At 43.9% G+C, this 12,869-nt stretch overlaps 1 protein-coding gene across 1 annotated transcript; it reads right to left on the reverse strand.

Moving 5' to 3' along the window:
- Positions 1-4,735: 4,735 nt before the first annotated feature.
- Positions 4,736-5,344, reverse strand: LOC130837940 (EP300-interacting inhibitor of differentiation 2-like). The gene has a single exon (XM_057710656.1). It carries the CDS (start codon positions 5,342-5,344, stop codon positions 4,736-4,738), a length of 609 nt encoding a protein of 202 aa, XP_057566639.1.
- Between the last annotated feature and the right edge of the window lie 7,525 nt (positions 5,345-12,869).

A 12,869-nucleotide genomic window follows, 5' to 3' on the forward strand; every position in this document is an offset into this window, starting at 1 on the left:
AGACATACGGGGAACTTTGGAGTGAACTGGGTTAGCAGGCCTTTTAAAAATTTGGCTCCAATTAGAAACTCTGTGTGTGTGTGTGTGTGTGTGTGTGTGTGTGTGTGTGTATCAAACGGCTTGCTAGCGAAATTAGAGACTGAGTCTGCACAGCTCCAAAGGAAAGCAACATTTACTCCTTCCAGCCACAACGCTTTCTCAGGCAACTGAGAACTTAGCAGAAGTGGCTGAGGATAAATCCTCATGACATGAAGCCATCCTACAAAGGATCCCAGTACAACCATTAAGTATACTATGCTTGCCAGGATGCATAATGGGCTGATCACCTACTGCTCCAAGCACCCAAGGCAGTTTTAGTCTGTCAGAGGGAGAAACTGAGACCTGCCAATTTTAACTAACCCAAGGGTAAGTCCTTGGGGAGCTAGACTCAGAAAGAGCACACATTCGATGCATCACATTGCCCTCAGAAAGCTGTTCCAATCATATCTGAATTAGGCTACCAAATTAATATTGGGAAACTCGGCTTCAAAGGTCAAAGTGCTCCCTGATGGACAGCCACCCTGGGTGGCTTCATGTACTATTCGAAGGAAGCCAATGCTTAACTCTTAAATGGCCAGGATAGAGCTCTTTTGACATTCCAAAACTATAGAGAAACTCAGCTTGACCTTTGTTTCAAATGTTGAGCCTGAGAGAACAAAAGTATTCCTAGGAGAAAACTTCAAGTTATACCTCTTGCCATGTTCTGGAAATGGAAACACAGCCCACATCACCTGAGACTACAGCTTGGCTGAATTAGTAGAACCTACAACTGAAAGGAAAAAAAGGGAAAAGAAGACTTTTTAACTCACGCAAGAAAAGGATAACATCTCTGCCTGTTTCTATCGGGATGTCTGTCTGTCTGTACACTGTAAATATGACATGTCCCAACTCCCAGATGGTGTGATTAAAATTAATTTGTAAAATTAATTTGTTTATTTGACGTAAACATAAGCCCTTACAAAAAAATATTCATAAACATAACTTAAACTATCCCAAGTGTTTGAAGGAGACATTGATCTGGGATTAATCTTTAATGAGGAAACAAGTTTAAATTGATGGTTTAATTAATACAGACATATCTTTAGAGTCATCAACGTTAAGTATAATCCTTTCATGGTGAGGCAGGAGATAGATGGGCTCCAGGCTGAGCAGCTGGAGTTTGTGCCCTGTGGATAGATACTCCAAGATGAAGAGGAGGAGGAGCTGGGCCCTGCCCAGATAAAAGATAAAGACTACATATTTCTCATTCTCAAGGTCAAGGAGACCTTCCCAACTATGCATGCACACACCACTATACGTGACCTTGGACGTCAACAGAGAGAGGGTGTCACCTCACAGGCAGTGAGGTCAACCTACCCGTAGGCCTCTTTGCTAGAATTCAACTTGGCTAAGAGATGTGTACTCACACATGAGGGGACCCTGAGACAAATCAAATATGGACTCAGAACCAGGCAAAGCAAGATGATTGGCCCTGGAAACCTAGAAGAAATGCCCCATATAACTGATTCAATCTACCATGAGGGCGGGACTCTGTCTCTGAGCCTGCCTGTGTGTCTACCCACACCTACTCTTTTTCCTCCTAATAAACACTTCACTTGTTTTACAACTTTCCATTTCTGTGTGGACATTCATTTTCTGCAAAGCTGTATGGGCCAGGGCCTCGTCACTGGCCACTGGTCTAGTGGCTAGAATTCAGCACTCTCACTGCCTCGGCCTGACTTCAGTCTCTGGCCGGGAATCAAAATCCTGCTTTCGAGCCACTGCAGGCCAAGGTCCCCCAACATCAGTTGTACCTAGGTTTACTGTATTTCTGTTATAAAACTTATCAACAGGAAAATTAAGTTGGTATGCTACTATTTTCATATTTTCATGATGAAATAGAGATAAATGGGACAAAAGTTTTGGGTATACATTTTAAGAATAATTAGGAGATCAACTCGATGATTGATGATGACCTAGAGGTGTGGGATAGGGAGGGTGGGAGGGAGGCTCAAGAGGGTGGGGATAGGGGGATATATGTATAAATACAGCTGATTCACTTTGTTGTACAGTGGAAACTGGCACAACAGTGTAAAGTCACTACACTCCAATAAAGATCGGGAAAAAAAGAATAAGAAAAACAATAAATAGGTTTTATGGTAAGTCTACCTAAAAACAGTCCAGAATTTTAGTAACTTGAAAATTTCTGGTTTTTTTCTTTTAATTTAAAACTTTAAGAAAATTTTTGGCTGCACTGCCCAGCTTGCAAGATCTTACTCCCCTGACCAGGGATCAAACCGTGGCCCTTGCCATGGAAGTATGGAGTCCTAACCAGTGGACCATCAGGGAAGTGCCTAAAATAAGTTACATTATGGAAATTCATTGAATGTCTACATTATACTGAACCATTAGTTGCTAAAGAATCTATGTTTACCTGCATTTGATCTCTTATATAGAGACAATGTTTGGGACTACTGATAAATATATTTCGGTTTTACTGAAAATTTGTATATGAAATGGCATATATTTCTAGAAATAAATTTAAAAAATGGGACCCTGAGAAAAGAGCTTCATGCATGGTCATGATTTCGGGTGGCCTCGGCCTACAGTGGCTTGAAGCAGGAATTCCCATAAAGAGATGGAAAGTAGTGAAACAAGTGTGTATTAGGAGGAAAAAGGGTACATGTGAATAGACTCACACTGGCAGACTCAAGAAAGAGAATCTCGCACTCAACGTAGTTTCAATCACCTACATGGGGCATTTCTTCTGGGTTTCCTTTAGCCGATCATCTTGATTTGTCTGGTTCTGAGTCCATATTTGGTTTATCTCATGGGCCTCCCCTGTGTGTTGGGGGCTCTTTTAGCCAAGACGGACTCTAGCCAAGAGGCCTATGGGTCAGATGACATCACTTACTATAGGTAACACCTCCCCCCTTTTGACCTCTGAAGAGCCTTTCTGCACACGTGTAGTCAGGAAGGTCTCCTTGACCTTGATAATGAGAAAGAGATGGTCTCTTTCTGTCTCATCTGGGCAGGGTTCAACTTCTCCTCCCTCCTGCTATTATCTTTGTCTTGGAGTGCCCGTCCACAGCAGACAAACTCCAGCTGCTCAGTGTGGGGCCCATCTATTTTCTGCCTCAGTCAAGACTAAGAGTACATGAAATTGAAATAAATGTATGTGAATATTAAAGGTGAAATGGTGCAAAACTAGAATTTGGTTTTCTTCTCTGTTAAAAGGACAAAGGTTTCTTGAAACAGTGATGTTTTTGAGAACAGATTGCGAAGTTTCTTCACCTCTTAAGAAATCTGTTGCAATGTTCTGCATTTGCCTTCAAAATCATCTATTGTCACTTTGGTTAAGTGAGCAAATAGTGTCATAACAAGTGTACCCCACTAATGCAATATAAAAATAGGAGAAACTTTTAGGGGGTGGGTGAAGGATACATGGGAACTTTGTGCTATCTGCTCAGTTATCTGTAAACCTAAAACTGCTCTGAGAATATCTACTGAAAAAAAAGGGTCCAGCTTGATTACCATGGAATGAATGTTTCCCAAAGAGAGCTTAGTGAACGCAGTGGCCTTGGATCGTGCTGGCTAATCCCTGAAACTGGCTGTAAAAATGACATTTCACCACACTTCATTGTTCTTTGCAAAACTTAGCTTGGTCAGGGACTTCCTGTCTAATTTCTGGAAGAAGGTACAATAACCCTTAAATAAAAATAGTATATAAGTGAGTGATAGGAAGCAATGCTTAGACACTAAAGCTGGATGAAAAAAGAGGTGAAAAATTGTCTGAACATCTAAGCCTATGCGACTATAAAAAGGAAAGCAGTAAAGCTGCAGATGCTGATCTAAGGAGGCCCCACAGCATAGCCATCAACCAGGATAGGAGCAGCTGCGCAACATGTGGACAGGGTAGTCTTCTCTATGTAACCTGCCTCTACCCCAGCCTCTAAGTGAGTACAGATTTGCAGACACAGGAACACACAACCCTGTGCTCAATGGCTGGAGTGTAAGCCCACAGGCAGGAGGTGTGTTTTATACAACTGTAATATAAAACACCTTTTCAGGAGTAAGCGTAGATTACTTCTGAAATTGAACAACAAAAGTATTTCTAGAGAGTAGACTGGTGGTTGCCAGAGGTGGTGAGTGGGGTAGGAGGCGCAATGGCTGAAGGTGGTCAAAAGGTCCAAACTTCCAGGTATAAAATAAGCCCTGGGGGATAGAATGTACAGCATGGAGACTATAGTTGATAAGAATATATTGTATATTTGACAGTTGCTATGAGAACATCGTTAAAATTCTCTTCACAAGAAAAAATGTATACCTGGGTATGGTGATGGATATGAACTAGACCTGGTACAGTGGTCATTTTGTAATATATGCAATTTCCAAAGTATTATATTGAACACCTAAACCAATATGTCAGTTATCGCAAAACTTTTAAGACAGAGAAGAAAACAAAACACAAAGGTATTGTTTTAACTGCATGCTGGATACACAGGAGTTTATTCCGTTGTATGAACAAGGAAGAAAAAAAAAACATTTAAAGGTGGGGGTGACCTGGACCCCCAAGCCCCACAGTCTTCTTCTTTTTTCCCCCGAACTGTGCCTTCACTTATTCTCACATACTCGGACTTCTTCAAATCAGGTTACAGGATTGCGACAAGGCTGTCTCCAACGCAGAGGTTCTTCTTGAAGTACTTTCTTCACGAAACTATTCTCTACTGATACACTTATCACAACCAAGTTCTCGTATCAGAGGGTTGATAACTGCAGACGCAGTCAGAGTTATACTCAATGTTAACATATCAGCATCCATCCTCTGAGGATCCCGCCGATATTCCGCATCAAACGCCGCCTCCCTTGCTCCCCAGGGTTCCACAAACCCCCTGCGCCGTCCTTCCAGCTCCGGAATTCGGCCAGGAGCAAGCGCGAAGTGCTCCAGGAAGCGGCGCACGCCCTGCTGGTAAACTCTCATGGCCTCAAAATGCTGAGGGAGGAGGAGATTCGGCACGAAAGCCAGGCCTGGGCCGTTGCCGGGCCTGGGCCGGGGTCTGGCCTCAGCACCCTCTCCCTCCGCGGGCTCCGCCAACACTCTGGCGACCGCTGCCACGCGGGCTTCCCTGGCCGCCGCCACTGGACCTTCCCGAGGTGCCGCCATCGGACCTTCCCTGGCCGCCGCCGTCGCACGGTCGCTGGCCTCCACAGGCTGCGCCGGGGCCGCCGCCCGCCGCCCGCCGCCTACCTCCGCCTGCGGGACGTCGCCGTGGTCATTCGCCGCGCCCGCCGGCGGGACACTGCTGTCTGCGGGCAGCTCGGACATCTCGGACCGCGGGGTCAGCTCGGCCGCCCTCACAAAACCTGGCAAACCGGTACGGCGCGATTAGTGGTGTGCACGGAAATGCGCGTGCGTCAGCGCTGTGCACGCGGGTCCACGCTGCGTGTGGAAACCCACGTGCAGGACCAAAGGGGCCGTGGCTCAACGTAAGAGCACGGCGCATGCGTCCTCCCCGCGCGCCTGCGAGCTTCCAGGTGCCACCTAGCGGCGGGAAGTGCCGGCACACCTGAAACTTTCCCCAGATTGTCTGAGGGCGGAGCCGAGCCGTGTGTTGCATTTCCACCAGTTGAATGTGTCCAAGCAAAGTCGCACAAGGTCGCTTCCGGTTGGCTTTCCCAAGATGACATCCTAGGATGCCTCTCCCTAAGTTTCTTGTTCTCCAGTGATTATAATGCCACCTCTATTATATACCAAGATAATCTAGGTTCATGGGTTACTTTGGGGGTAGGGTGGGGTCCTTTGTTCTTTTCCATTTATTATTTGTGTATTTTCTTAAAATTCTCTTAACTACTAAAGCTTTATAATAACATTCCTGTGTTATTTTAAAATGGCTTTGGCTATTCTTCGACATTTATTTATTTATTTGGTGCGCCCTGCCCCCTTGTGGGATGCTGGTTCCCGGACTAGGGATGCAACCCGTGCCCCCTGCAGTGGAAGCGGGCAGTCCCAGCCACTGGACCCCGAAGGAATTCCCCTGGGCATGTATTTTTCTCTAAATCGTTTTTGTACAATGTAACATGCAGGAAAATGTACACAAAATATAAATATACAGCTGACTGATTTATGACAAAGTGAACGTCCATGTAACCACGACTCCTGTCCAGGAATTGCATATTTCTATCATCCCAGAATCCCCCCGCTTCTCACTACAGTCTCCTTTCTACCCTGAGGTAATCACTATACTGATATGTACACTAATCATTTCCTTGCTTGTTTTGGGGTTTTTTGTTTTTGTTTTTGTTTTTTTGGTTTGTTTGTTTGTTTGTTTGCTTGTTTTGGCTGCGTTGGGTAGTCGGGTCTCTGCTTAGGCATTTTTTTCCCTAGTTGCAGAGAGCAGGGGCTAGTCTTCATTGCTATGTACTGGCTTCTCATTGTGGTGGCTTCTCTTGTTGTGGAGCACTGGCTCTGTGTGTCTGGGCTTCAGTAATTGTGACTTGTGTGCTCAGTAGTTGTGGTGTGTGGCTTTAGTTGCTCTGCTATGTGTGGGCTCTTCCACCACTAGGGATCGAACCCCTGTCCCCTGCATTAGCAGGCAGATGCTTAACCACTGCAGCACCGGGGAAGTCCTCCTTGCTTTTCTTTCTGTTTTACTACCTAGGGGTACATTCCTGATACTGTAGTTTAATTTTGCTTGCTTTTTTGAATTTTACATACTCTTGTGTCTGCTTTCTTTTGCACATTATTTTTATGAGATTCACCTATGGTTTTCATTGTGGTTATAAATAGTTCGTTTTCTTGATAGATCCATGTTCATTACCATTATTTGCATGTGTCCCATAATATTACAACATTCATTTAAATAGTGACTGTCTAGTTACTTTTTACTTATTCTAATTAACGTGAGAAACATCATGTAAGGAAATTCCACCCTTGATTTTGCTGGTGATGACCCCCATCGTGATGCCATGATTCATGGGCATCAGCAAATAACTCCAGTGACTCATTGTTCTCTGCCCTGTCAGGAGGAGCTAGGCATTAGGTCATGTACGGATCATGAGGTTGCATTTTTGTTTTCCTGGTCCAAGTACCACATGTATAAAACACAACATCCAGCCTTCCTGCTGCTTCAAACACAGCTTCCCCCCAGCATCTTTGCAATCACTGTGTGGCTCCTTTAAGGCAGCGCCCAGGCTAGTTTGGAGACCAAAGGTCCATTGCTCCAACCCTGAGCCTGCCTGGGAAATCACAAATATTTAATAGAATTCCTAGGCTTCTGTAATAACTTACATGAAGCGAAGGGGAACTAGAAATTGTAGTAATTTGGTGTAATCCTCTGGAGGCAGATATCATCCTGCCTTTTGACCCTCCCATTATCCAGAGACAGGAATAGCTCTAAACAAAATTATGGTGTCTTAAACAGAAGTGCTCATGTGGGGAGACGAAAGGAAAAATTTGAGACAGCTTCCAGATTGCTCCCAAGACTGTTCCTGTGTAGCGGCTGCAGCATCTTTGTCTCTGACTCACTGCCAGCATTTCAGAATCATCGGAGGACAGTTTCAGTCATGCTGCAGACTCAACAATTACGGGGGCTGATATCAGGGGCTCCACGCTGGTATATTTTTACGGGAAAACATAGAGAATTTAAACCCATGGTCATACACTTAACATTTTAAAAGAGGAGATGAATATGGAATCTAGACAAATGGTATTGATGAATCTAGTGGCAGGGCAGGAACAGAGAGACAGGTGTAGAGAACGGACTTGAGGACATGGAGGGTGGGGAATGGGAGGCTGGGACGTAGTGAGAGCGTAGCACTGACATGTATGCACTACCAAATGTAATACAGATAGCTACTGGGAGGCTGCCGCATAGCACAGGGAGATCAGCTCCATGCTTTGTGACAACCGAGAAGGGTGGGATGGAGATGGTGGGAGGGAAGCTCAAGAGGGAGGGCATGTGGGGATATATGTATACATATAGCTGATTCACTTTGTTGTACAGCAAAAAGTAACCCAACACTGTAAAGCAATTAAACTCCAATAAAGATGAAAGAAAAGAGGAGGTGAAGAGTTTTGTAAGGAAAGGGACGGAATCTGCTTCTCCCAAAGGCTGCCAAAGCCTGTAATAAATAGCACTGGTGGGAAATTTGTCCTTACTGTGAACGAAGATGTCCTTTAAAGGATGCATACCCATGTTGACCTAAATCAGTAATTTTATGGCTATGGGATGAAACCACAACTCAGAATCTGCACCTGGCTTAAGAGAATTGGGGGAATCATGATGTCATTCTTGCCTCTTTATTACCCCTGAGTATCCTAGGCCTTACATCTGCTCTCTCGATGGGCTTGAGCTGGCTTAATGGTAGATACAGGTAGATACAGATTTGCCTCTCTCTCCCGAAATATTTAATGCTGCCGTGAGGGCTAAACATGATGTTACAAGCCTTGTCTCTTTTCCCAAGACTGCTACTGTGCTAGATTCATTCCAATTCTCCATCCTCTCTGTTTCTACACCCTTTGTAATATGAGTTTGCAGCTCTTCCCATCAAGAGGTAGCTTCTTTTCCTCCATCCCTTGAATCTGAGCTGGCCTTGTGCCTTGCTTTGACCAATAGGATGTGGCAGAAATGATAGTGTATCTGCTTTGAGACTGGGCCTCGAGAGGCATTTCGTGCTTCCGTTCTCTCTTAGACTCTTGTCTCAACCATGGGAACAACTGTGGAGCAGTTTGCTGGATGGTGGAAGGCAATTTGGGACTGAAGAGAGTGGTCTGAGACAAGGCATTCAAGATCAGTCAGTCCTGGGAATTCCCTGGCGGTCTTGTGGGTAGGACCCGGTGCTTTCATTGCTGGGGTGCGGGTTCAACCTCTGGTTGGCTCGGGGGGGGAAAGATCAGTCAGTCCCCAGCTGAGCTAGCAGTTGACTTTTAGGCTCATAGACTAAATAAATGCTTGATGTGATTTGCCATGCAACGTTATTGTAGCAATAGATAACTGCTCCAGAAATTGGTATCAGGAGTTGGGTAGTGCCCTAAGGAAAACTAAAAGACGTAGGGAAAACAGTGAGGAAATGTTATCAGAACAGAAAATATGATAACTCATGTTATGATGTAGTGAAACAATAGGCAGGCTGTCCCCTGTGATTACCCAGAAATAGAACTAGAAACAGACATAGAAAGTATTTGCCTAAGGAGATACCCAGGCATAATGCAGATTACTCACCAATGAGTATGATAAGGTGTAGCAAAAAAGGTTGACCTATAGGAGGAATTGGCTGACTTTCCAGAAGAATGGAGAGGAAACATAGAGGGACTATGACTTGCTAGGTTGGGAAAGAAAGGGTCTTCTCACATCCAGTCTCTCCAACCACAAAAGATTGTCAATGTCAAAAACAGCCTGTGAGTATAAATCAGATTAAAGGTGTGCTTTATGACCTTTTGTTAAAGGGTCAAACATGTGAGGCAGTGTGTAGACGAGCTTCCCAGCTACAGAAGAGGGTTTCTAGGAAGCTTGTGGGCATGGTCCTGCAGCAGCCTGATCTGAAAATAGCAAGAAGTCTAGAGGAAAGGTATGTCCCCGCATCCCAGCTTTATTGAGAGGAAATTGACATGTAACATTGTGTAAGTTTAAGTTGTACCCCATATAACTGATTCAAACTACCATGAGGGCGGGACTCTGTCTCTGAGCCCGCCCGTGTGTCTACCCACACCTACTCTTTTTCCTCCTAATAAACACTTCACTTGTTTTACAACTTTCCATTTCTGTGTGGACATTCATTTTCTGCAAAGCTGTATGGGCCAGGGCCTCGTCACTGGCCACTGGTCTAGTGGCTAGAATTCAGCACTCTCACTGCCTCGGCCTGACTTCAATCTCTGGCCGGGAACCAAAATCCTGCTTTCGAGCCACTGCAGGCCAAGGTCCCCCAACATCAGTTGTACCTAGGTTTACGGTATTTCTGTTATAAAACTTATCAACAGGAAAATTAAGTCGGTATGTTAATATTTTCATATTTTCATGATGAAATAGAGATAAATGGGACAAAAGCTTTTGGGTATACATTTTAAGAATAATTAGGAGATCAACTCGATGATTGATGATGACCTAGAGGTGTGGGATAGGGAGGGTGGGAGGGAGGCTCAAGAGGGAGGGGATGGGGGATATATGTATAAATACAGCTGATTCACTTTGTTGTACAGTGGAAACTGGCACAACATTGTAAAGTTACTACACTCCAATAAAGATCGGGAAAAAAAGAATAAGAAAAACAATAATTAGGTTTTATGGTAAGTCTACTTAAAAACAGTCCAGAATTTTAGTATCTTGAAAATTTCTGTTTTTTTTTTTAATTTAAAACTTTAAGAAAATTTTTGGCTGCACTGCCCAGCTTGCAAGATCTTACTCCCCTGACCAGGGATCAAACCGTGGCCCTTGCCATGAAGTATGGAGTCCTAACCACCGGACCGTCAGGGAAATGCCTAAGATAAGTTACATTATGGAAATTCATTGAATGTCTACATCATACTGAACCATTAGTTGCTAAAGAATCTATGTTTACCTACATTTGATCTCTTATATAGAGAGACAATGTTTGGGACTACTGATAAATATATTTTGGTTATACTGAAAATTTGTATATGAAATGGCATATATTTCTAGAAATTAATTTTAAAAATGGGACCCTGAGAAGAGTTTCATGCAAGGTCATGATTTCGGGTGGCCTCGGCCTGCAGCGGCTTGAAGCAGGAATTCCCCCAAAGAGACAAAAAGGAGTGAAACGTGTGTATTAGGAGGAAAAAGGGTACATGTGAATAGACTCACACTGGCAGACTGAGAGAGAGAATATCACACTCAAGGTAGTTTGAATCACTTACATGGGGCATTTCTTCTGGGTTTCCTTTGGCCGATCATCTTGATTTGCCTGGTTCTGAGTCCATATTTGGTTTATCTCAGGAGGCTCCCCTGTGTGTTGGGGGGTCTTTTAGCCAAGATGGACTCTAGCCAAGAGGCCTGTGGGTCAGATGGCATCACTTACTGTAGGTAACACCTCCTCCCTTTTGACCTCTGAGGAGCCTTTCTGCACACGTGTAGTCGGCAAGGTCTCCTTGACCTTGATAATGAGAAAGAGATGGTCTCTTTCTCTCTCATCTGGGCAGGGTTCAGCTTCTCCTCCCTCCTGCTATTATCTTTGTCTTGGAGTGCCCGTCCACAGGGGACAAACTCCAGCTGTTCAGTGTGGGGCCCATCTATCTTCGGCCTCAGTCAAGACTAAGAGTACATGAAATTTAATTAAATAAATGTATGTTAATAGTAAAGGTGAAATGGTGCAAAACTAGAATTTGGTTTTCTTTTGGTTTACCAGAGTGGTAAAAGGACAAAGGTTTCTTGAAATAGTGATGCTTTTGAGAACAGATTGCAAAGTTTCTTCACCTCTTAAGAAATCTGTTGCAATGTTCTGCATTTGCCTTCAAAATCTTCTACTGTCACTTTGGTTAAGTGAGTAAATAGTGTCATAACAAGTGTACCCCACTAATGCAATGTAAAATAACAGGAGAAACTTTTAGGGGGCGGGTGAAGGATACATGGGAACTTTGTGCCATCTGCTCAGTTATCTGTAAACCTAAAACTGCTCTAAGAATATCTACTAAACAAAAACGTGTCCAGCTTGATTACCATGGAATGAATGTTTCCCAAAGAGACCATAGTGAATGCAGCGGCCTTGGCTCCTGCTGGCTAATCCCCGAAATTGGCTGTAAAAATGATGTCTCACTTCGTTGTTCTTTGCAAAATTCAGTTTGATCAGGGACCTCCTGTCTAATTTCTGGAGGAAGGTACAATAACCCTTCAATAATAACAGTATATACGTGAGTGAGAGGAAGCAATGCTTAGACACTAAAGCTGGATGAAAAAAGAGAAGGTGAAAAATTGTCTGAACATCTAAGCCTATGCGACTATAAACAGGAAAGCCGTAAAGCTGCAGATGCTGACCTAAGGAGGCCCCAAGGCATAGCCATCAACCAGGATAGGAGCAGCTGCAGAACGCATGGACAGGGTGGTCTTGTCTGCGTAACCTGCCTTCTAGCCAGCCTCTAAGTGAGTACAGGTTTGCAGACACAGGAACACACTACCCTGTGCTCAATGGCTGGAGTGTAAGCCCACAGGCAGGAGGTGTGTTTCATACAGCTGTAATATAAAACACTTTTTCAGGAGAAAGCGTAGATTACTTCTGAAATTGAACAACAAAAGTATTTCTAGAGAGTAGACTGGTGGTTGCCAGAGGTGGTGAGTGGGGTAGGAGGCGCAATGGCTGAAGGTGGTCAAAAGGTCCAAACTTCCAGGTATAAAATAAGCCCTGGGGGATAGAATGTACAGCATGGAGACTATAGTTGATAAGAATATATTGTATATTTGACAGTTGCTATGAGAACATCTTTAAAATTGTCATCCCAAGAAAAAAATGTATACCTGGGTATGGTGATGGATATGAACTAGACCTGGTACAGTGGTCATTTTGTAACATATGCAATTTCCAAAGTATTATGTTGAACACCTAAACCAATATGTCAGTTATCGCAAAACTTTTAAGACAGAGAAGAAAACAAAACACAAAGGTATTGTTTTAACTGCATGCTGGATACACAGGAGTTTATTCCGTTGTATGAACAAGGAAGAAAAAAAAAACATTTAAAGGTGGGGGTGACCTGGACCCCCAAGCCCCACAGTCTTCTTCTTTTTTCCCCCGAACTGTGCCTTCACTTATTCTCACATACTCGGACTTCTTCAAATCAGGTTACAGGATTGCGACAAGGCTGTCTCCAACGCAGAGGTTCTTCTTGAAGTACTTTCTTCACGAAA

This window comes from Hippopotamus amphibius, chromosome 16, assembly GCF_030028045.1.
Source record: "Hippopotamus amphibius kiboko isolate mHipAmp2 chromosome 16, mHipAmp2.hap2, whole genome shotgun sequence".
Classification (NCBI taxonomy): Eukaryota; Metazoa; Chordata; class Mammalia; order Artiodactyla; family Hippopotamidae; genus Hippopotamus; species Hippopotamus amphibius.

Excerpts from the sequence above, each read along its gene's own strand:
- LOC130837940 (XM_057710656.1), bottom strand. The coding sequence starts at position 5,344 with ATGTCCGAGCTGCCCGCAGACAGCAGTGTCCCGCCGGCGGGCGCGGCG.